Source organism: Podarcis tiliguerta (genome assembly GCF_965153285.1).
Source record: "Podarcis tiliguerta genome assembly, chromosome: 3".
Classification (NCBI taxonomy): domain Eukaryota; kingdom Metazoa; phylum Chordata; class Lepidosauria; order Squamata; family Lacertidae; genus Podarcis; species Podarcis tiliguerta.
In genome coordinates this window covers 117179523-117204863 of record NC_139536.1, presented here as the reverse complement: position 1 = coordinate 117204863, position 25341 = coordinate 117179523, and the positions used below count along the sequence as shown (strand labels likewise).

The following is a 25341-nucleotide window of genomic DNA, read 5'->3' as shown; positions in this document are numbered from 1 at the left end:
CAAGTATTCTTATCAAAATCAGTATTTTTTTCTGAAATAAATGAAGGGTGATATGCAATGAAGTCACACTCATGAGGACCTAATGAAACCAACGAGGCTACTTCAAGGGTGACTGGTGCTGACCCAAAAGATGCAACTGTCCCAAATCCTAGAGATCAGTAGCCTACTTGTCTGTTTGTGTATGTCACACCAATAATCCAAACATTTTATAGAAAACCTTTTTCTGTGTTTATTTTCAAGAATATTGTTTTTGTACTGTATAGAAATATTGTAGGATTTCTTAAGACACTATGAAGTGACACAATCAGCTCAACAATTTATACATCATGTAAATTCATCCTGACAGATTCCTACACTGAATCTAAACTGCAGTACAAAGAGTACAATACTCATATAAAGCTACTCTTAGAGGAAAGGGAGGGGAGGCAGAATGACCACCTGAAAACAACCTTTTGCGTTCTGATACAAACTTGAGAAGGAAGAGGGGTGGAATCAAGGAAACAGTCAAAGGTTTCCCGTTTAAATTTTTGAATTGCCTCATTCTAATTACTTCTCATGGGTGTTTGCAACAGTAGCACAGCAGAACAATATTGCAAAATCACAGGGGACATTAATTATCTTGATGTCTGAGGAGTGGTAATAACATATGCAGCAGAGACAGAAATATAGCTATGCCCACAATGATAAAGGTGAAGAAGATTGAGACATCTGGGGATGTGTTTCATGCAGGCTCTGTTCTGTTCATCTCCACAGTGCAAGTGAGATTCAGTCAGGTACCTGGCCTGACATTGATTTCAAGGTGAATACTTGCATGCTTAAAAGTCTAGTCACACATTCATGCAGTTCCAGGAATTCTGATTCAGTTCCCCCAAGTTTATAGTGTACAAAGTGTCTAATCCACAAACTCTGTAAGGGCTGGGAGGTTTGTATCATAATCACAACATATACTACTCAATTAAAGATGCAGAACACTTTTGAATTGCTGTAAGAGTATGCAATCACAAACTCAAATACAGCTACTCTGCATATTCTTACATTAACTCAGATGGGCTGTGTTGTTTATCAACACCGTATTTACTGCATACAGGAGAAAGAGAGAGAAAATTCAGTGGATATTATGATTTAAATATATGCAGCCTGATCCTAGCCTTGTTTACCCAGAAGTAATTCTGATTTACTGCAACAGGGTCCACTCCCAATAAGACTGCAGCGTATCGTATTGTACCCTGCTCCTATTCATGTTGGAAGTACGTACCACTGAACACTGAAGGGCTGAACCCAAAGTAAATCTGCATAGGATTGTAGTCTTAAAACACAATTCTAATCATGCTGACTCGGAAATTATTGTCATAACATTCAGTGGGACCTATTACTGCTCTTGATTACTTAGTGGCTCCATTCTGCTGTGATCCTCGCTTGAGGGGGTTCTTTGTATCCCTTTCTTATGTCTGTTTAAACACAAGCAGAAAACTTATTCCATGCAATCCACTGCTGTTTCTTATAAGCCCCACCTAACTGCAACGCAAGGTGCCCCCGGAAGGGGAGGGTGATGCTGCCAACCTTAGTAGGTGAAGTAGGCAGATCTGGGGATAATGTAATGGCTTTTTTAACCTCAGACTAGCCAATCTGTCACTTGTAATAGAGCAGAACTTCAGAATATGGCACTGTAAACTTTTGCAGGGCCTGAGCAGAGGCTACACACAGGTGAATTAGCAAAATCTTCTTAGCACCACTCCAGTTTTACAGTGTGTATGAAAAATTTTGGCCCCGTCTCCTCACTAAAATGAATTCCATGTGAACTGACTAAACCTAGAACTTCTAGTACTTCACCTACTAAGATGATGGAGTGATGCAGAGGAGTGGCTAATCTTTTTTTAAAAATTATCTCAAACAAGAAGGTCCCAGCTTTGATTGATTGATTGAAGCATAAGTTCATTTTGTTACCTCTTTTGGTGTTTTAAAAAATGTTACGCTACAAAAAGTCTTCATAATAAACATCTTTAAAAGTCACTATAATACATGTGTTAAAAATAAGACATGTCCATTCCTCAGATTGTAACACCCAAACAAGGCCTCGGAAGCCCACTGTGAAACATTGACAGAGGGGTACATTTCATTGGGCAGTGTAATCATATGGACAATGCAGTTATATGGTAAAGGTAAAGGACCCCTGGATGATTAAGTTCAGTCAAAGATGACTATGGGGTGCGGCGCTCATCTCTACCACTAAGAACTATTGCCTAGGTCAGTGGTGGCCAAACTTGACCCTCCAGCTGTTTTTGGACTACAACTCCCATCATCCCTAGCTAACAGGACCAGTGGTCAGGGATGATGGGAATTGTAGTCTCAAACAGCTGGAGGGCCAAGTTTGACCACCACCGGCCTAAGTGAAGGTATCTGATACATTATTAACTGAGCCATTTTAAAAGGCTATTTTTTGTCCTTAGATGTGCTGAGAATTCTATTCTCTCCCACACCCATGACAGTAGCCACGAAAAGTTACTAGTCTGCAGAAGACAGTTGTATCCTCAAGGTCTAACAACGCAACCCTATACATGTCAATTTAGAAATAAGCCCCACTGAGTTCAGTGGGGCTTACTCCCACCCACTTAAGTGGGTACAAAACTGCAACTGAGGCACACCAATAAACCTAGAAACTTCTGTTCCTGTGTGTGCATGGGACCCTCGTCCCCTCAAAACATCCCATCAGCTCTGACCTTATCATTTACAGCAGATTTAACAACATATTGAAAGTAGTTTCCAGTGAAGACATGTACAAACCAAGGTTCTGTGAACAATGATTCCACCAAGTGCCCAAAGACAAAGAGGACATATTTCCGAAATGATATGTTAATATTTGCCCAAAGAACACTTGTACATTCAGAAATACTTTGCCGCTCTTAAATCTCAGTTATATTGTTCAGTTTTGCAGTTAGAACATTAACACAATGGGTATCAATAAATAAACTAGAAGCTTTAAAAAACTGTATTAATATTATATTGTGCAAAAACATTTAATGACCTACATTCTATGCACATACCCTGACTATCATATGAAAGCCAAATCCAGAAGCCATTACTCAGTTTTGACCTTTCCCTGGACAACGAACTCCCCCAAAGTAGAAACCACAATGGTAACTGGCTGCAATCCAATGCACAATTAAACACACCCAAGTCCACTTGATTCAATGGGATGTGTGTGTTGAGGCAGGACCAGAGCCATTGTGTTTAGCTGATCACATGCCATTAGAGTCCACAGGACTTTTTGTCATTGGTGTTAAGGAGACCAGCATTAGGCACTGAATAATGACTTCCACATTTAACCCTCTTTGTGATCTGTGTTACACTTACATTAACCCACTTAAGTGCAGGAGAAATATTTCCAAAAGAAAACGATTCCCTTGTCATTTAATAATACATTTAGCACTTAAAACTGCCCTGTCAATAGCTTCTGCAGTTTATAGACAATGAAGTAACTCTTTCAGGATCCACTATAATTTGATTATCCAGCAGGCGTAGGCTATTTAGTGCCAAAGAAAAATGGGGCACGGCTCAGTCTCAAGTAATCATCAATTGCTTTCTTCAATAGGATAAACAGTATTTCAGTCCGTCAGTATGTTCTTTGCTGCTTATGGGAGCAAAACGGTGGTGCCTGCCCTAGAGGCAAGTTGCTCAAGGGTTGCTTGTCTCTGCTCCTTCAGACAGATGTGGACGGCATCTGAGCCAATTTGGAATCTAAAATTTTGGTTTTTATCTTTATCTGATTGTTTTTGCTTTTGAATATGAAAACAAGGTCAACCAAGTTTAGTAAGTTGGAGATCCCCATTTATCTTTATCGTATCAATAGCTGACAACTTCTCAATGCGGTGGTAAAAATCAAAAAGCTGGTGTCCATCCACGAATATTCTAAAACGAGGGTGTTCACAAAGTATTTCAACCTGTAAGAAAGAAATGTTATGAACTAGAATCACAGTTGGAACTGGGAGGAGCATTTCACAGAACTTAAATATCACCATTATGGGAACCATAGTCAATTTTATACTGCTTAGAGCATCTGTGGGGTTAGGTCACTGCTTTACAGAATAGTTTAAATCCAGTCAATAAACACCCAGTTATGGATCAAAATCACTATAATCCAGTGCATTTGATGTGGATCTGAGAACACTGCTCAGAGGACCAGTGGGTGACACTTGGCCAAGACATTTTCTCAGCTCCAGACCCAGGTCTGCAGTTTTAGAATGAGCATAGCCTCATAAAGCTACTGTGACAATGTACTAAATGACTAGATAGAATGGCTACAGCAAAATGATTTGTGAATTGAAAGTACATTCTGAATGATGAATACTGACTCAAACAAACAATGGATGAATTATCACAAATCCTAGGAGCATTACTCTGCCAGGCGTAGTGATATTGCTGAATGCATAGTACGGTCACAAAAATTCCATGACACAATGACAATGCAAATAATAGCACAGAAATAATGAAAGTCAGTGTGAGGTTGCGAATCTGAAGTTACTTTACAGTTGTGCACAGTCCACATATCATTTATGTTCACAACACCAGCATCCAGGGCCAGCCCACCCACAGGCCAAGGAAAGGGACTGCCTCAGGCGGCAGGATCCACAGGGGCAGCAGATCCAGCCTCCAAGGCATGTACCACCCTCTGCTGCGGCACGTGCCTTGGTGGCTGGATCTGCCCCCACCATGCTGCCTCTGCAATGGCCTTTTGGTCAATAGGAGAAGCTGCTGGTCTCCCACCCTTGCTCCCAATGTAGATCATTGCACCAGCATCCAACATCACTACAGCTTATCTGGACAGGTCCTGGGAGGGAAGAAGGCTGGGGTTGCACAGCAGCAGCGCCGGACTGGCTAAGTGTCTGCAAAGCCCAGCTTCACAGCAGGCCTGTGCAAGTAAGCTGTAATGACCATTGCTGTCAACTTCCCTTTTCTTGCGAGGAATCCTATTCGAAATAAGGGAATTTCCCTTTAAAAAAGGGGAAACGTTGACAGCTATGGTAATGACAGCAATGACCAAAGGGTTGTTCTCCAGGTCTGCCTCACTACACCAACTGCTACCACATCAACAAAAGAAACAATACATTGTATGGAGTTTTGAACAATATTGGTTGACTTGCACTGAATTACCAAAACAAACAGTGCTAATCCCCCACGCTGGTCCTTGCCTAGCGAGGACAAACATTGGCTTTCCTGGTCCAAAGTGAGATGAATCTACACTGGAAATATAAGAATTCTACAGTTCTCTGTGAATGAATAGAACACACACACACACACAAAATTTCATTACCCATAAAAGCCCAGGGGCCCAGAGCCAACTCTATTTAAGGCAACAGTAGAAGTTCTACAATTCTTCACTTAAAATAGGACTACAGGACTGTATTCTTCTAAGGCACTTAAGAGTGCAATCCTATACACGCTTAGATGGGAGTAAATACCAATGTACATGGTGTGCAGGATCACAGTATACATAGAATCATAACATTCTAGAGTTGGATGGGTTGGATGGGACCCTGAGGATCATCTAGCCCTGCAATGCAGAAATGTGCTGTTGTCCCATGTGGGGATCAAACCTGCAACCTTGGCGTTATCAGCACCAACCAACTGAGCCATGTTGCCAACAAAAATACACAGTTCAGTCCCCAAGCATCAATGTAACGGGGGGGGGGTGTCCTCTCCATCTGATCCTAAGATTGTGTTCTAAAAAAGAATCAACCCATGTTTTGAAGAAATGTATTTCTAGGAATTTTGGAAGGGAAGAAGCTCTAAAATCCCAGTCACCCAAATTCTCTAGCACCTTTGACATGAACTGGCTTATTGTGATATTGAATTCAGTAGGCAAAATGCACCTCAAGAAGTGGGGTGCAGTATGAAAAGCCCACAGTCCAGCTCGGTCTTGTTCACATTCCAGATTTCTTTTGTGTGTGACGAAATGTAAGATCACATATATATTGGCTACTGATGACCTCTACATTCTCAGAAGCACAATATTCCAGCTTCTGAGGCCAAAGAGGCTCCCAATGAGCACCTCACTCCTATCTCAAGCCTAGCTACCCACTGTCTCTTCCACCTTCACCTGTGGCAACAAGATGCAAAAGAGGGATTGGATCCTGCACCTTTAACAGTCACTCAGCAGAGAGAATGTCATCAGGTGCAGCTTGGATGACAAACTACAGCCGAAATCCCCCCTTCTAGAAAACAATTGAAGGTGATGGACCTCTTTGGCATCTATCCACCTTAGCTTTACCCCCACCAGTTAGTTGTGGGAAGTTTGTGACCCTCCAGATGTTGCTGGCGGATCTACAACTCCCATCATCCGTGGCCATGGCCATGCCTGGTGAGGGCGATGGGAGCTGACGTCCAGCTACATCTGGAGGGCCAAACGTTCTGCACCCCTGAAGTACTCTACATCCCAAAACGGCTGTCAGGATTATTGAAAAGTGCTGTTAAATGCTAACTGGGGTGTATGGCATGTGGGGGAGGGGTAGTGGGAGACATGTCCTGCTCCTTCTGGGGTAGTTTGTTTACCTTTGGTCCCCACCCTGCACTCAGCACTCACCTGCGGCTCCTAGAAGCTCCTAGAAGCATGTGACAGCAGCCACATCCCGGCAACAGTTTTGACTGGCTGGCTAAACCAGGTGAGTTAGGGACTTCCCCCGCATGCAAAGTCAGGCTCTGGAGGACTGAGGGGACAAGACCAACAGGGGGCCCAATGGTCACAAAGGCAGTTTCTGCACGTGCTGTGGGGGGGCCAGATGGGGTTTGTCAACCTGAGAAGGTAGCCCGTCTGGGAGAAAGAAAACTCTGATCCTAAACCTCTGCTGCCTTACGGGATGTCTTCAGGAGAAGGAAAAACTGAGGAGTAAACCTTACACAAATCCGAAGTGCACTCCCTAAGTTGGTTGGATGGCGCCTTGTACGCCTCCTTCTGGCTACCCCTGCAGCCAAGCTGGTGCCAAACGTATTGCCCTGCAAGGCCAAGGGGGTGGGTCTTGTCATCTGCACAGCCCAGGACCTCCACAAGCACTGCCCAGGCTTGTGCCCCACGGAGGTCATTTCAGTGCACTCCATTGCCTCTCGAGAAAGACAGATGCCACCAACAACATTGTTATTTTTATTCCATTATTATTATTAATAATAATTATTGAAAAACCTGTGCTCTACCACTGAGCTATGGCTCTTCCCCATAAAGGCATTTTCAGATAATGAAATGTCAGTGATGAGAATACAACATTGGCCCCATTCAGCACCAGTAAATTGCATCCTCACATCTAAGAAGGGGCATGAAGAGCCCTTGATGCAGAGGAAAAGACAGGTCTTCTAAAAAGGTACTGATACAGATGTATATTATATCAGGAACACACACTTTCTGAAGGGAACAGCCCCCCCCCCCGGCAACCTGCAATAAAAAGGGTACATTAAATGCAGCAGCATGTTAACAGGGAGGAGAGGCAGTGGTACTACTACTGCTTGCTGGGATGGGGCAGAGCAAAGCAGCAGCAAAGTCAGCGAAACTCAGGGCTATCGGCATCTCACAGGTTTGTGCTCACCTGTGGATGCCTTTGATGCCAACTCAGAGCTCCCATGACCTCACCACTGCCTCACTGCATCCTTGAGAATGAAGTGTCGCTGCTGCTGGGACAACGCCACTGCCACTCCACACACACACACACACCCATCCTGCTGTTGATTAAATGGCAGAATATTTAACTATCTCAAAACTTGCAGGGCACAATCCCTTGTTGCAAATCATGTTATAAGCACTTGTTGGGACAATTTGTGACCCATCATACCTAACACAGCCCACCAAGCGTGTGAAGTGGCTCACTAAACCCTTCTTTTGGCTACCAGTCCACAGAATAGGTGCAGCTGTGGGGCAGGGATGTATTTTTCCAGCAACTCCATTCTGCACTTTGGGTTTCATTCAACTGACTGTTACTCAGAGTAAACCTATTAAAATTAAGGAACCCAAGTTAGTAATGACCATTTGTTTCAATGGGTCTACTGTGAGTAAAGGTTAGTTGAATACAACCAGTAGGCTTTGGGAAATATGCTTGTAGAGTAGGAAAAGGTTTTCTGGGTCCCTGCAACCAATGAAAATAAAATACAATTTCTCAAGTGAAAATAAGATGTTTTCATTGCAACTTGTTTAGACTACTTACTGCAGTGAGCAGTTAGCTGCCTTTGGAGACTGTTCAGACACTGCAGATATGTTAGCTGAGTCTAGCCGGGTGGAGGAGCAGCTACAATGACTATGAGTGATTTTCCAAGCACAGTGCAAGGTGCTAGTTTTAACCTAAAAGTGCTAAAATGTTTGGAACCAGGGTATCTAATGGACCATCTTTTCCCACATGAACTTGTCTGGCCATCAAGACTGGCTTTAGAGGCCCTGCTCTTCTGCCAACTGAAATTACACAATTGGGGACAGGAGGCAGGCTGTTTCAACACTGTATTCATTTTTACATTAGATTTTAATTGCCTGCTGTATTTTACATTTATTGTTGTTAATTAGATTGTTATTACTTTACTGTATCGTTATGTTTTCCATCCTATGTTTTTGCCACGGTTAAAGACTGGCTACTAAATATGTTGAACAAACAAATCAATCTATCAATCTGAAAAGAGCCTGAGTGGGGATTTATTCCTGATTCTCCCTCATACAAATCCAGCATTCTAGCCACCCCACAGAAACAAAACAAGACAAGAAATTGAATGGTGGCTAAAACTAATTTAACACAAGGTCATGGTGCAATTGGATTGCCTTTAAGCCCAGTAAACAATATACTGGAGGACAAACGTTCCCAGCCTTAGGATCTCAAAGTGCACAAAACAGCATTGCTTCCAAACTCCAAAGCGCCAGAGGAAACTCATGCAGGATGTGCCTGTGGCCTGGATAGATGGACTCAGATAAGCTTTATCCTGATTTGACCTCAAAAGCTGACTGCCATTTACCCTGCAATTTATATCACAATTTGTAAAGGATGCATTACAACAATAAGCATCAATGCTAAGTATCACTTTAAATATGTCTTTCTCACAAGTTTTCCTCTGGACACTCTCCTATTCCTAAGGAAAAAGTAATAAATGTGGCCTACAGTAGAATGAATTGTCTGCTGCCTCCTCAAACGGGCTAGAAATCCCATAATCCCAGGCTGCACTATTCATGTAATTTACTTTCCCTACTGCTATTCAAGACAAAGGAAACCAGCTGCAGATTGTAAACATAAACTTATAACCACTATACTAGAAATGCTCCTCCCTGTCCTGCATTCCATCATGTCCTGGACGGGATACTACTGCCTATTCACAAAGTGGGTGTCCAATTTGTGGGTACTTTAGACACCAAAACAATAAAGTAATCGCAGGGTGAGAGCCTGAATAGGACCCTGCATAGTGGGAAGGCTCACTCAAATGTGCAGAAAAATCTTGGATTTTTTTTACAAAATAAATAATAAAACGGGGAGAGGGAGAACTGTATGCCACCTAGAGCTCCTTCCAGGAAAGGTGGAATATAAATTGAATAAACATTTTTTTAAGGCAAATATATTTTCCACACACACACAAGCCACTCTTCAAAAACTACAAAAAATTAGGTCTGTGCCAATGTTCAGGCCTCTGGTTGCCTAGAAACAAAGAGTAGCACACCGGTGGTGATCAGAAGAGAGATTTAGAGCCAAGATTAATATTATCTGTGATTGCATTTAACACGTCTGTTGCTACTGTTCTTTTAAGTAGCAGCTGCAAGGTGGCAGGTAGGTAGAACCAGGACTAGAGTGTACATGGAGGGTTGTTTAACCATTTAACCGCATGTACCAATGAAAGTTGTCCCATCTCTAATTCCTATTTGCACCGAGTAGAGAAGATGCCATTAGGGGATGACTTGGGGGAAAGTGTACTGGAGCATGAAGAGAAAAGGTTAAAAACTTCTCCCCACACAGTGAAGTCATGATCCTGAATGGATCTTGGGACAATTTTTTTTTGTTTTTTAGAAATGCATTACATTCAGTGCAATTATGCATTTAACACACAACTTGCTGTTTGACCATTTGGCTGAAGTAAAGCAAATCACTTTCCCTATACAGGGAGGACCTGGGGTCAAAGAACAGCCCCTTTAAAGTTTAGATGCCTCGGATAATACCTTCAGACACTCATTTTCTGAGTCCAAATTCTCCCCTGCCCACACAATCCTTTAAACTGCTAGGAGACTCTTCTTACAGTGTAAAGGATGGTTGCAAACTGGCCTCAGAAGTATGCCCCCATCCCCTGCCTTATAGAAGCCTCTGTGAAGGCCAAAGGGGAAAGAAAACAAGCTCCCACACTGATCACAATGCTGTTGGAGCATTATTTGCTTTGCTGATGTCTGGACCCAAGACAACCCCCCACGAGGCCAAAGTGGTTTCTGATGTATTGTGATGCTGTCCTTTGAAAGTGATGCACTGCAAACAGATGTCTCTGCTCAGATGCTCCAAACCCAATGCATAACATCCAAACTTGCAAGTCTGCTTCTGCCCGTAAGTTGTCTTAGCTCAACTGTTACTAAAAACACACTCTCTTTTTTATAGTAAAAATGGAGGTGGCATGAAGCAGAAAAAAGATGAAGAACTTTTCATGGAGCCGCATTTGTTTATTCATTATACCTGTGCCTGCTATGGACATAATAAGCAGCAGTCAGCCAGGGAGAAACTCAGCTGGATTGTATGAACATTCATCAGCTAATTTTGTGTGTGTGCATGTGCGCGCACATGCCTACACATACGCACCAGTAGCATGAATTATATAGTAGCCATTTCAAACTGAGGCATAATTTTAGAGTGCTTTTAACTTATGGTTGTAATTACCAAACCCAGAAAGTTTGCTATACCACTAAATATTACCATCTTTAATATTACCATCTGGGGTTTCTTGGCTGTTCAGATGAGTTGCATGCATGACACACAAACTAGCATAACATCAAATTTGTATGCATAGATTAAATCAGTAGCTTTGAATCTGTGCCTTTCTAAAATACTCAGATGGGCAGAGATTTTTGTGGCTCAATGTTCTTTTCAATATGCAAATAGAGTATTATTATTTTTAAAAATAAACACCAAAAGCACTTCCATCAATTACACACAACTATTTTATAAATTTTATAAAGTACTCACCCTAAAGGGCTGGTCTGGAATAAATGGAAAGTAAGGAAGAGATGATTGTTCTTCTCCCCATTCACCAGATACACAAGAATTCCTGAGAAACTGTCTGTCCGAGAATATGGCTTTCAGTTCAATAGCTACGTCAGCAGGAGGATCCTCTGAGTCCCCACATGTGAGACTGATGTCAAAACTGTAATGGGAACAGTAGCCCACTCATTCACCCAAAATAAAGCAATAAAATCCAGGATGTAGCACACTTGGCTTCTAAGCCTGTACAAATACATTTTACTGGTATTGACCACAGCTGGCACATAGGTATAGTATGTGTGTAGGCAAGTTTTCCTGCTAGGCTCCCTAATCCTTTTTTTTACAGTCACTTTGTATATTATATGCTTCTCCTGCCGGGGCGCCGACTTGAATAAAATATGGCGGGGGTGAGGGAGTAGTAGGTAAGCCCCACCCTGCATTGCATCACATGGTGCATGCACACTATTTGAATGGCAATGCCCATCAACATTGCAGGGGTTGGTCCCCTGAAATATTTTATGGGGGGCAAAGACCCCTCCCCCCAGAAGTTGGCTCCTACGTCTCCTGCCCCCCCCCAAAAAACCCCTCATGGAGATGATCTCCACTTAGAAAACATATCATGCGTGAAGCAGCCCTTACAGAGGCCGCATGAAATTTTGGGAAACATTGACCTCTTATATAAATACATCCGCTGCCATGGGTCAAAGGAGAAAGCAGCATTCTATATTTACATTGCAGATAAAAATAGCTTGTCTTGAGAAATGATGGGTGTCTGGCAAGCACATTCTTTTTATTTTTATGCAAACACAGCTTTTCTTGCAGACCTTAGATAGACTGAAGACAGAAACTGGGCCAGTGGAAAACAAAAGCCTTCCTTCTTGTCTGATTACCTCTCTGGGTTGAGATCCACAATGCCCATGACCAAGATCTTCTTGCCCGGCCTCATTCCTCCTTTGATGTGCCCACAGAATGGGACAATCTGGAAAAGGATTGCAAGGATTCAGAACGAACAGCCTCTTACACCATCGGGGCAGAAAGGGCTAAATCACAATACAGGGAGAGGGAAGAAGGGAGGAGAAGGCATCAGAAAAAAGGAAAAGGGGGGGAAACATTACCAGGCGTGGAAAATATACTTCTGCTTGCACCGGAGATCCCAGTGAGTTGTTCAAATGCCCGTCTTCTATTTTCTGGAGACAAAAACAAGCGCACACTCTTGAAGCAGAAGCGGGCCCCCTTTGTATTCCGCCCCAGGGGAGAGAGAAGGGGGCACCCGGGGAGGAAGAGAGAGCGCCAATCTCATTCCAAGTCGGAGCGAGAATCTCTCTTTTCCCTCCAGCCCCTTTGCAAAACAAAGGGTGTCGCCTGCTTCTGCTCCAGGTAGCAGAGAAATCCATGCTGGTCCGTCCCCGGAGATGGAGCAGGCCTGCCAAGATCGCCCAGATCTCGCGCCCAGAGAGAGATCCGCGCACCTGAAGGCTGGCAGGGGAAGAAGAAGAAGGGCCGAAGCCCCCGGGGTCCCTTTCCCCTGTAACGCGCTTTGTGGGCGCGGGATCCTCCCGCCGCTGCAAACAGGTATTCCCACCTGGCGCCGGGGGGGAGGCGGGATCCCGGCGAGATCCCCCCCCGACCCAGCAGAGGCCACCCTCCGAGCCCTGCCCCGACCCCGCCAGGGATCCCGCCCCGGTGCCACTCACCACCGCGTCCCTCTCGGCCACCGATCCCGCCATCTTGTGGGAAGCCCGGCTCTGCCCGAGGAGGGAGACGGGGCGCCGGGCGCCTCAGACGTGCCTGGCCGAGCGCGGGCAAAGCGCCGCCGCCGGAGCCGACCTGGCAGGAGGAGGGCAGGAGGAGGGGCGAGGCCCGGCCCGGGCGGGAGGAGCTCCTCGGAGAGGCTCGACGGCGCGGCGCGCGGAGCTGCAGCGGCGGCGGCGAGGAGGAGGAGGAGGAGGAGGAGGAAGGCGGGCGGGCGGGCGAAGCGCGGCTGCTCCTGGGTGCCAGGCGGGAGGCGGCCCGGCAAGCCCTGCCCGGCGGCGCAGGGCAGGGGACCGGGAGGCGACGCGCCCAGGCTGGTCCTCTCGCCGGGCCGCCTTAGGGCGGGGGGGGGGGCTGTGCCAGCGGGAGGAAGGCGACTGGCACGCGGGGTGGGGGGGGCTGGATGGAGAGGGACCGGGGGGTTTTCAGCCCGGAGTGTTTTGCCCCTGGGGGTCGCCGGAGGCCGGAGAGCGGGGCGGGGATGGCGCCTCACAGCCCAAACCCCGCGGAGTCCAGATGCAGAGCGCGCCGCGGCGAGGGCGATGGCCAAAGGTTGTTTTCCTCGGCTACTCGCTGCCTCTCAAAAAAATGTTATTTTGCCCGCCTTGTAAAGCTAAGTTGCAAGCGCGTAAGTTGCGGGCTGACCGTAACATCTCCCCTGTTTGTTTGTTTCCCCTGTATTTGTTCCTTTTTAATTCCGTGGCTGGCGCAGCACCCAGAAATAATCAAGAAATTGTTGCGCTTTCTAGTATCTTATTTCTGTCCCATTGTAAAAAATAAAAGGCAACCCATGTTCCTTAGGCTTCCAAAAAAAGCATGATAGCAGTGGCTCCTCTGTATGAGGTTTGTTTGTACACTTGGGAGATTTGAGAAAGTGGTCCTGTTGTCTGAGTTTTCCATCCTTGGAGCAGCTTTCTGTGTCATGATTATCATTTCCCATCTCGAATCCACGGGGCTCAAAGATTTCCCACCATGAATAATTGACATACACCACTGTCTTGTGCCTCTGCAGGCGTTCCTACAGACTTGGGCCGGCCCTACCATTAGGGAGAATGAGACTACTGTCACTTTACCCCACATAAGCTCACTTGGCAGCTTGGATCTGCCACATAATATTCACTGTGCACTTGTAAGAAATCAATCTTTTCGTGTGGAAGCACCTGTACATTGGAACTCCCTGCAGGTGTTTTCACTGTACTGTTTTCAGTGCCCATTAAAACATGGTGCCTTCTTACATAATTCTAGGCACCGGGCAAAAACATTTCTCTTCCCCCAGGCAGTTAGTTGGCTGATTAAACCATCTATGGCCTTTTAAATGTGTTGCGGGGTATTGGTGGTGGTGGTATGTTTGCTTATCATGTTTTGTGTTTTTATATTGCAAACTACCCTGTGATATTTGGATGAAGGGATAAATTTTATTATTAATAATAATAATTGTTTAGACAGTTCTATGCAAATGTGTTTTATTTGTTTCTAAACTAGAGTAGGGACGCAGGTGGCACTGTGCTTTAAACCACCGAGTCTCCAGGGCTAGCTGATCGTTAAGTCCAGCAGTTTGAATCAGTGTGACGGGGTCTGCTCTTGTTGCTTTCTTCCAGCTCCTGCCAACCTTTTAGAGTTGATTTGAGTAATCTTTTAAATATATTAAATACCTGTTTCTAACTGTTCCCCACCCCCTGATCATTTTAGCGTTGGATTTTATATTGCCTAGAGAGTGGTTTTTTCCAAACTCTCAAGTGTTATATTTTCATTAATTAATGAAATAAATAAATGCAGGGAGCGGGGCATCCTCCTGAACCCCCTGGGCATCTTCCATGTGCTGCACCCCCAGAGAGATAGTCTGCCGCCCTCAGGAGTGGGGAGGATGCTGTCCCACAGTGAAGTGGGATTCCACTCACAGTCCAGTCAGCTTTGTTTGTGGAATGAGGGCAGGAAGGAGAGAGGCACCATCTTGTCCTTCATCACAGGCAGCTATATATTATTATTATCATAAAGCTTACTGGAGAACCTTAGGACAGCATTACTCAATCTATTCTAGCCTAACTTACAAAGGCCTGGATACAAATGGTAAAGTAACACTTGAATTTCTGTGCATTTTAATAAGTAATTCTAAAAATTGTTTAGGACCTGCATACCTTAGGATGGCCTTGTGCTCCCAACAGCCTCTCAGAGCTGGTATCCTCTGCATGACTGGCAAAGGCATGCGGAGAGGCATTCCTGATGGCTCTTCTCCAGCTGTAGAACTCCCTTCCACTGGAAGTCTTTAAAAGGTATGGGAGAAGCTTAGAAAACGATTGCAAGACCCTGAACGCTGTCAGGCAGCTATTGCCTGTCAGGTGTAAGCAGGAGGTTCTCTTAACAATGGGTTTGTAAGCTTCTATTGGCTTATGGGTTAGGGTGGAGGAATATATTTCACAGAAACTGGAATAAATGTAGGCACTTGTTCTTTTGGTCTTGGGAGATTGGTTTCCAACAACTTGCACCAAGGCTGGAATTTCAGCAAGAAACTCCCAGTTGTATAAAACAGAAACTAGGGTTCAATTCTCATTGCTTTGACTTTCTGTGGGGATTTCTTTCGGGGGGTGAGATACATAAATATACATGGCGGCAGCGGGAGGCCCCATTAGCTAAAGTGGTGCTTCAGGTTAAGAACAGTTTCAGGTTAAGAACGGACCTCCGGAAGAAATTAAGTACTTAACCTGAGGTATCACTGTAGTAGCACACAATGATTGAGGAGCCACTCTACAGATATGATATTACACTTCAATATTCTTTGAAGATTGTGCTCAACCTTTTTCATAAACAGAAGGGCATCCCATGGTTTTAAAGAAAACTATTAAAGTTTTTTGGGTTAAAAAAGTACATACATTATCTATTTTCCAGTCTCAGTCTTTTCTACTGATCAGTTACATTCGATGTGAGACATTAACGTATACAGTATAAGGTTGGGGAGGAAAGGGGGAGAGAGGTGGTAGTAAATTTACATTATTGTACTTAGTGTATGTGTGAGGTTTTTGTGTCAGCATCACTTGGGTAGGTTCTCTTTCTGTTCATTTATTATTTTTCTTGGCAGTGAGAGAGGTGGGGGGGCAGGGCATGGTTGGTTGCCTTTAGGTGACTGCAGTGAGATTTGTTTGCATGGTGAGTAGGGAGGAATTGTTGGGTCAAGTTAGCCATATTGATTCGTATTCTGTCAGTAGGTTGTCTAGTTGGGCTGTGTGTGTAATAAAGGGGAGCCATATCAGGTGAAGGCATCCTCTTTTATTTGTCTCTGGGTCAGTTTCAGTCTGTTGGTTAACTTTTCTAGTAAGGCTTTGGTACCAGTGTTCCATGCTCACTTCTGACAGGTCTCTACAGTGCCTAGCTATGATGCTTGTGGCTGCTCTTTATAGTAGTAGTAGCTCTCAATAGTGTGAGTGAGCATTAGTGTCTTGGAAAATATTCAATAAGGCTAGTTCTGAGGTAGCTTCCAATACCTTTTTAGTTATTTTGCATATTTCCTGTATGTAAGAAACTGCCATCAAAAGAGGTTGGATTTTGGGGCATTCCCACCACATGTGGAGGTATGTGTCTGTAGAGGTGCAGCATCTTCATCATTTTGGTGAGGTTCCTGGGTGTATCAGTGCCAGTTTCCCTGGTGTTGGGTAGCATCTGTAGGTAAGTTTCAAAGTAAGTTCCCTTCTTATGGCTGAGATGTATTTAAAGGGAGGTTAAGACCACATTCTAGTCCATTGGGTAAGGTTTATTTTGTAGCCTATGTTGTGCTCCCATTTTGTTTTATTTTGTTTTTGCGTCTAGGGGGTTTGTGGGATTCTGAAGCAGTATTTTGTATATTGTGGATACCACCCCCTTGCCATGTCCCTCTGCTGTCAGGAGAAGGTTTTTGAAGGTGGTCAAGAGCCTAGTGGCTGCTGATTTTACTGCAGGATTGTTTAAGAAGACCTGTAGTTGGTGGTGTGTTAGCAAGAGTATTTGGTGTCCTCCAGTTTGTCTTGTATAAATAAAATTTTTTGTTGTTGTTGTTGTTATCATTATTACTGAAGTGTTTGATTCCACTCTCAATGATTGAGACAAAATTAAGGGCCTTAGTTTCACTCCTGACTAAAGAAGTTGAAGTACATTTTTGTGAGTACCCCTGCACTATGTATAGCCATATAGGGGGGGTTTTCAGACAGAACTCACTGGAACTCAATTCCAGCACCTCTCAATTGGGCGCCATTGCCATTATAATAGAACAAGCGGAAAATAGTACTGGCTACCCCCAGAGCGAAGACCACTCTTGCAGATACTCAGTCACAGAAAGAAAGAAAACATTTTAATACGTAGCATTTTACACAGAAAAATCAAAAATATTTTCACATTCTTTTATCTATGTCACAAAGACCAACTTAGATAGCAAATGGATTGTCCATACAGTGGTACTTCAGGTTACAGATGCTTCAGGTTACAAACTCCGCTAACCAAGAAGTGGTTGCTCCAGCTTAAGAACTTTGTCCCAGGATAAGAATGGAAATTGCGCACCAGCGGCACAGCGTCAGCTGGAGGCTCCGTTAGCGAAAGCCCGCCTCAGGTTAAGAACTGTTTCAGGTTAAGAACGGACCTCTGGAAGGAATTACCGTATTTTTTGCACCATAACACTCACTTTTTTCCTCCTAAAAAGTAAGGGGAAATGTCTGTGCGTGTTATGGAGGGAATGCCTACAGGTGGCATGCCTACAGATTTTCCTCCTCTAAAAACTACGTGCGTGTTATGGTCGGGTGCGTGTTATAGAGCGAAAAATACGGTAAATTCTTAACCCAAGGTACCACTGTACTAGTATTCTCTTTGGTCATTTCAATAGTTTTGTTTAGTTTCTGGCTGCCATTTACGAAAAGGAATGTAGCCTGATCAGGATTTTGGTGTGGCATAATTACACTGGATGTATTACACCATAGCAGTCTGATATTGTGTGCTATGATTAGACTCATTTGCATTGCCTATCATGTCTTTTGTTGTAATGATGTGACAGTTTGCAGGTTCCACAATGAGTCCCTTTAGTTTCAGGGTGGAAAGATGTAACAGCAATCTGGAAAAGATGAGCAACAAGTAAGAAGAAAGTCTGGCAAGAGTTTGAGTCATCTGAACAAACAAGTGCCAAGCCAAAATTTCTTGAATATGGAAAATTCTAGAGAAATAAACATTTACAAAAGCATCTCCTGGCATTTAGTGAATTACCGCCCACTATTCCTGTTTTGATGGCAATTAATAATTCAAACAGTACCATAGTTGGACCTGAAAACCAGTGCCAAATTAAGGATGAACAACCAATTAAAATTCTGTGTGAGTACATAAGGTCAAAGATTGTCTAGGCCCTTTTGGTTATGCTGAAAGTTTGGGAGTGGCCCGCAGCCATTTCTCCCTTGTGACCATGGCCAGGCACTATTCAATCTCTTGTATTCAATGAAAGAAACACTGTAAATCTCAACAGTTTTCTTAGAAGTGCCACAACTAAGCTTCTCAGCTCAGGTCCCTTAATGGCAGAGAAAACTTTAGAAGTGAGGAAAGTGTAGAAAACATTGGCAATGTCCACATTGTGTTTTTTCTCAAGTTAAGCAGAGCTCAGTCTGGCTGCTTAGCAAATAAATAATGTTCTTACTAAGGCTTCCTGATCTTTAAGGTGATTAGCAGAGGCCAAGGAAGAATCAAATGGTGATGTTTCATGAAGTTCCATAATAACAAGGGAGATCTAGCAATGCCTCATCACAAATATGAAACTGGAGGTGTTGTCTGGCCCAGGAGGGTTGGCACCTGAACTTGTGGACCACATACCATCTGACATGCTCACAGAAACACACCCGCTGCACAACCACCCACTCACTCTTGATCATCATGCGCATGGCGTAGCATCAGCACAACTGAAGCAAGAAGGCAATTAACATGTCTGTGCAATGTGACAGGAGTTCTGTGAAGGGAAATAGGGACAGGTGTGGCCCTACTGTGATGTGACCTCAATAACGCCTCTCCCAGTGAAGCTCTGAAACAGGTTTGTCTCATTGTTGATTTCTCTTGATCCAGAAACACTTAGCCCACCTTCTTTTCTTCCCCTTGCCCAAATTAAATTTATTACAAAACATACAAGAAGATAAAAGGAAGAAACCGCTTTCCAAAACTTCAGTGCAGTTTACAGGCTTGAAAGAGACCTTCAGCAGAAAACAGATCAATATAAGCAAATGAGAAAAATGAACAAGCATAGTCAGGAAAGCAAACCTTATGATGAACGGTTGAAGGAGCTTGGTATGTTATTTATGTGTACATTATTTATATATAAATTCCATTCCCACCCTTCCTCCCAAAGGAGCTCAAAGTAACAATAAAAACAGGAAAATAAAGCAATAAAATAAACAGGTTTTATAGCATCTGAAAACATTTAAAAATGTTTTAGCATCTGGACACATTCATAGACAATTTACTCAAACAAAAATTTTAAACCAGCCTATCTATTTGCTTTCAGTCCCATAAGACTTTGAGTCATGACTTCTCTATTTGCAACCACCGCCAACAAGTATTTAAATCTCCTGTCATTACAAAAGGTTTCATTTACATTTTTATAGTGTGCATTTGCTCCTTACAAACTATGTCAACCACAAAGTCACAAACGATTGCCCCATTTTGGGATAGTATACAGGGCAGGCTCCATTTTTTACATAAACAGGCAGCTGAAGTAATGGCAGCCATTTTGAGCAGATCCCAAAGCAGGCAGCTCCAGAAGGAGTTTTGTTAACGCACAGCAATGGCCCCCTGTGATTTTGCAGGGCAGCTGGGGATTTCCCTGCACCTATTACTTGGCTTTTGTATTCTCCTAATTTCCTTCCTAATTTCTAGATGCCCAAAGTTTTTACTAGTGCATTGGGTCCTTCCTTCACAGGTGGTCAACAACTTAGCTTGCACTTTATACAGAATATTCATGCCTACCTATTCACAGCTATATTTGAATTTTAGAAGTACAATTAATAATTGACCTAATTACCAGTAGACTATGCTCAGAACCAATTACATGTCCTTTATCTTTTGGTGATGTAAGCTGAATGGGTGTGTCGAGTCTGGTTTGCATTTAATAAGACGTTCATTTCTAACTTGATCATAGTTGCATTTCAGTTAATAAGTGCACTAAACTTAATAACAGTGAATAATAACATGTTTCTGAAAATGGTTGTTTACCCCTGCTGAAGCTCATTCTCCTGTGTAATGTTCTTCTGTTTCTAATTGGTACTTAGTCCTATCCAACAATCTTACCTTATAACCAAAGGATCCTGTGCCATCTCATTACCTTTGTGGGTGTGACGGAGGAAAAATGCATTTTAACTTGAACACAAATGATTCTTATACATGGGAAATACCTAGACTGCAATCCACAAATACAACCAACTTGCATTTATACCTAATTAAAACTATTGATAGGGATGCGGGTGGCGCTGTGGTCTAAACCACCGAGCCTCTTGGGCTTGCCGATCAGAAGGTCGGCAGTTCAAATTCCCGCGATGGGGTGAGCTCCCGTTGCTCTGTCCTGGCTTCTGCCAATGTAGTAGTTTGAAAGCACGTCAATGTGCAAGTGGATAAATAGGTACCACTCTGGCAGGAAGGTAAACTGTGTTTCTGTTCTCCAGAAACGGCTTAGTCATGCTGACCACATGACCCGGAAAAACTTTCTGCGGACAAATGTCGGCTGCCTCGGCCAGTAAAGCGAGATGAGCGCTGCAACCTCAGAGTCGTCTGCAACGACTTAACTTTCAGGGGTCCTTTACCTTTAAAATTATCAATAGCAATGGAGCCCATCTGAATTAAATGCGAGTCTGCGCATTTAAGAGGTCTGTTGCTAGCAACCATGGACTTCTGAAGTTCTTAGTGGTTCACAGTTTTCTAAATATCAAGAGCAAGGCCCGAAACAGATGCAACATGTTTCTTAAAAGCAAGTAGCAGTCAGCTGGGTCCCTGGTGCAATGCAGGAGAGTGGCGCAGGGTAGGGGACCTATAACCCTTTGCGGCCACCAAGATTCCACTCCAGAAATTCTAGTTGACGGTGGTGGTCAGAGGGGAGGAAATAGAAATCATGTGCGTGCAAATACACACCAGCTGGAGACAAGGTTGCTGATTGCATGTACAGAGGCTATGAGTGTTCAGTTTTGTTTTGTTTTAATAGCCTTCTCTTCAGGAAACACTTTCAGTGTGGTTCACAACAAGCTGGATCCAGACTTCATCCTTCTTTAGGTGGACCCATTGAAAACCATGAGCCAATAGTTATTTCAGGGAGTCTGCTGCTCTAAGCATGACCCACTTTGGCTACAAACCACTATTTAAAATTATTAAAAATACAAATCTAAATAAAATACAATTTACTGCAGCCATAGCAACGGAGCATAAAACCTTGATGGCACCTCAGTAACAAATGACTGGGTGAACAAAAAGGTCTTCAAAGAAAAGCAAAAATCTTACGGGTTGTATCCAATGCCATCATTCTGCTTGAACAGTAGACTTCTCCCTCCTCATCTCTCCTCTCCCACATATCCCACACCCTCCAAATTCACTCCAGAGGGTTCGGGGACTTTCCAGTACAGATTTTGGAATTGTGTGGGGCAGGGTCAGATTTAGGTTTGATGAGGCCCTAAGCTACTGAAGGTAATGGAGCCCTTTATATGTCCAGCTCTCCTTTGTCAACAACAAATTGTCGCTGTTTTTTGTGTTGAATATATGCTATGTGGTAATTTCTGGACCTAATAGGTATCATTTGCATATAACAAAATATGTATTTTATCAAAGTAATTGTTTTTTATCTTATATTTTGGAAATGTATATCCAGGTCTTTTCCCTTAAAAAAATTTTGGGGCCCCCAAGAGAGTGGGGCCCTAAACTATAGCTTGTTTAGCTTATACGTAAATCTGGCACTGGTGTGGGAAGAAGGGAAGTTCTGTTGCATAAGTAGAACTCCACATACGCAGCATTGGATATAACCCTATGAACTGGCCCCTTGTACATATACTGTATGCAGATGAATCTTCCACCCTTTGTGTCCTCCCTGCATAGCATTAAATAATGTGTGGCTGTTGTTGATGCATTGTACTTGTGGTGGATTGACTGTCTTTAGAGAACCGTGCCTTTTAGTAAAAATTCAGATTTTACTGCCAGTGTGATAGAAACTGTCCTATGAGGTCAGTTGCTGGTGGAAACCCCAAAATTGAACCTGAAGAGTCCTGCTTCTCTTTTTATTGAAAACTTTAGGCTTTTAAATGTTAAATATTCTATTAAAATGTAAAGAGACCTTTCAAATATTGCCGGTGTTGGCCTTTACAAAAATGTGTTTGAAGGTTATTCTTCTACTTTCAGGGACTCCTAAGTTGGGCAAATGTTTCAGCAAATTCTGTTCCTCTCCTTTAAAATGCAAACTTGTGCAATGAGCAATGCAGATTCCATTCTGCATCTTTAGCTAGAATTTAGCATTGGCTGAGGACTGCTTTTTTCTAGAAAAAGATGCCATTACCCACCATGAAGTTGTTACAGTAAGTGCTACACTTTTTAACAACAACAAACAAGAGGTGCCGGTACTGTGCATTCTTAAGTACCCCCAGAAAAAAGCACTGGTTGAGGGTAATGACTGTGCCAGTAAAAGACACCTACTGACTGTGCTTTGAAAAAAGGCATAAACAACCTCATGCTTCAGGGTGGAGGTGAACCAATCATAATGACTGCCCTTGGGGACCAAAACAAAATTAAAATAATGTGAAGGAGGAGGCTGGGTCAAAAGCTATTAATGCAATACAGGACCATTGTTGTGTTGAACCTCATTCGAGGAACTTGCATTGAGGTTTTTATTAATGAAGCAGCATATAAATATTATGAAGCAAGCATGCAAATAATAAAGCAACCAGCTATCTTCTCAGTGAGTTAAGAAGTTGAGCAAACATGTCTACACTACAAAATGAAGCTGAACCAGTTGTCATGGTTTGCCCTCCAAGAAAGCATTTCAATCAATCAATCACTCAATCAAGGACTTATAATTCTGTAATAATCTAACACCACAATAATGTTGTGCAGAACCTCTTGCCTCATTGCTGATTATGCATGTTTGCCAGGCACTGCCCATGCCAATGACATGGCAAGTCAAAGATACATAGTGGACCTGCCACAGAATGCTGCAGCATGGAGCGCTTTTTCAGAAAACTCCATTCCATTGCCCGCCTGTTCCCCACCTGAACAGTCAGGAAGCACTTTGTGGCACTGAGCATGTTCAGACCAGTGTGAAATGAAATGGAGTTGAGTCTGAACTGCATGCCCCCTAATGTCATTGGAATAGATGGATTTGACATCGTAGCGAAGTCTATCATTTAGTGTTTGCCATTTCAAAAATAGAAGCTCATACCTTGAGGGTATGTTATGTAGTCAATATGAATAAAGTGATGCACTGAGAGAGAGAGAAAACAAACCACATACTGTACGATATATCAATATTCATCAAACTGTGTGGTCAGCCATACATGTTTGCTTTGTCACGGGGAATCATATTTAAAACTGCAGTCCTGGGCACAAGGCCACTGAACACAGTAGGACTTAGGGAACACGGTACACTTGCCCTGCATTTTGGCAGATATGGCCGTCAAGTGAAAATGCCTCCTTATAGATTTCAGTGTGGCACATAAAAAATGCATGTCACACTTGGACCAGTCCATCAGTTTTGGGGGGTTTTTAGTTTCTCATTTTTCCAATCTTAAATTTGATTTGTCCCATTTCTGCATAGTTTTGCATTTTTATATAAAAAGGCCTTGTGAAAATTTGTACACCTTTTGCATGCACTTTATACCAATATGCACATTTTTATTCATCCTTGTATTGCAGAACTGCATTGCAAAAGTCAGAGAAACACAAACTTCAGGAGAGCTGCCTTTGGGGTTCATATATTGGTTCAGATTTGTTAGGCTCACATTAAAATGCAGACCAAATAATTTTTTGTCCTATGTCTACCCTGAGTATGTCTTAGGAGTAGTAGGATATCACCAAAGTCTTTACATTTTTCAGAGCTACATCTTCCAGGTATATCCTTTCTTACCAATTTAAATGAAAGAAGTATGTCTGCCTTTCGAAAATGATAACTGATTTGTCTTGTATTTGTCTTGAATTAGGATCTTCACAAAGTGTTCTTCCAGAACTCCTGAGATTTCTAGACTTAATTTCCAGTTTACATCTGTATAATTCAGTCCAGATTTGACAGCTGTTATCCACAGGGAACGGCCTTTGTTTATGTCTCTTTGTTAAAAAAGGAAGTAATAACAAGTTCTTAACTCTACTGAAGGTCGAATCTTACCCTTTGCTTTAAAAATTATTAAATATTAAAAGAGTAGATTACCACAAAAGACAACACCAATATCAAATAATTGTTACTTAAAAATATATATATTGGTAATGAAATGGTACAAGGACATATCAAAAGCTTTTATTTATTTTTTATTTCATACAATTTGAGCACTGCTTGATTGTAAAAAAAAGTTCAAAGTGGTTTACAGAAAGATAAGACAATAAAATCAAGAAAAATGTTCAACCCTACTTTTGCAGTGTGAATGCACTAAATTGTCACACCTTTCTTGCAGCATACGTCTTACATCCTTTTTTCATTATTTGGAAGTGTTTTGAAGAGACTATATTTTCCATATTTGAAGGTTGAAAGGAGAAGATAGGATTCTGGAAATTTATAAATCACTAGTGCTAATTGCAGTTGTTCTAAGGGATTGTACAGGGACTCCAAGGGTGATTAGCTAAGATTCTGGGATATAATGGAATGTTCACAAGCATTACCTTAAAAATAATTGCAATTAAAATGTTTCTTACCCCAAAGTGATCACAAAAATGTGTACTATGAAGGCTCCTTAACTGCACTCTCAGAAAAGTGTCTCCATTTGTTTTTATGTTAGCTATCTTGCATTTTTCTTTGCAGTAAAAGTCAACATGTCATGATAGAGGACATATAAAGGAAAGAATAACAAAGTATTAGAAATAGCACAATCTAAATTCTTAATCTGAAATTACATAATATGTAGATTTTGATCACCCATTGTGTTTCTGCTTCTATTGGCAGATTAAGCATAAAACAAAAATATTTCCTTCCTGGCTGGATTACAAATCCTTCACTCTCCTATCCCAGGCCAAAAGCAGTAACTAATTTAAACAACCTACTGTATTTTCTTGCTCTTGTAAAGTATATAGCTGGCAACATGTCATTGCTTTTTTCACAGGAAAACAGGAAGAAGAATTATGTCTTATGTCTACATTTTAGTCAACACACTCAATTCAGAATATGAACACAAAGTTTGGTAGAGCAAATCCAGTGGGTTTTTCATCAGGCATCCTTTTAGAAAGTGGGCCCTGGATTTTGTTGGGTTGTGTTTTCTTT

At 42.7% G+C, this 25341-nt stretch overlaps 1 protein-coding gene and 1 long non-coding RNA gene across 4 annotated transcripts; one reads left to right on the top strand and one right to left on the bottom strand.

Annotated features, from left to right (window-relative positions):
* Positions 1 to 204: 204 nt before the first annotated feature.
* LGALSL (galectin like) lies at positions 205 to 13256 on the bottom strand. 2 transcript variants are annotated; one of them, XR_014510041.1, is made up of 6 exons: positions 12872 to 13256; positions 12293 to 12364; positions 12068 to 12156; positions 11163 to 11340; positions 2384 to 3938; positions 205 to 2260 (listed from the first exon to the last, which is right to left on the bottom strand). XR_014510041.1 is itself a non-coding variant. In XM_083435652.1 (5 exons), the coding sequence occupies exons 1-5, from the start codon at positions 12902 to 12904 to the stop codon at positions 3795 to 3797; spliced, it is 516 nt and encodes a 171-aa protein (XP_083291778.1). In that variant the 5' UTR covers positions 12905 to 13256; the 3' UTR covers positions 205 to 3794. The 2 variants fall into 2 exon arrangements, 1 of the variants encoding a protein (XP_083291778.1); XM_083435652.1 differs by having other exon boundaries at positions 205 to 3938.
* A 1286-nt stretch (positions 13257 to 14542) lies between these two features.
* LOC310675335 lies at positions 14543 to 23378 on the top strand. 2 transcript variants are annotated; one of them, XR_014510061.1, is made up of 2 exons: positions 14543 to 15199; positions 17967 to 23378. It is a non-coding gene; the product is annotated as an uncharacterized lncRNA (long non-coding RNA). The 2 variants fall into 2 exon arrangements; XR_014510062.1 differs by lacking the exon at positions 14543 to 15199 and adding an exon at positions 15540 to 16586.
* Positions 23379 to 25341: the final 1963 nt, after the last annotated feature.

Bases quoted from the DNA above. Each gene is read 5' to 3' on its own strand.
- LGALSL (XM_083435652.1), bottom strand. From the start codon at position 12,904: ATGGCGGGATCGGTGGCCGAGAGGGACGCGGTG. The intron at 12,365-12,871 runs GTGAGTGGCACC...TTTTGTCTCCAG, and splicing joins TGGCCGAGAGGGACGCGGTG to AAAATAGAAGACGGGCATTT. The intron at 12,157-12,292 runs GTAATGTTTCCC...ATCCTTTTCCAG, and splicing joins AAGTATATTTTCCACGCCTG to ATTGTCCCATTCTGTGGGCA.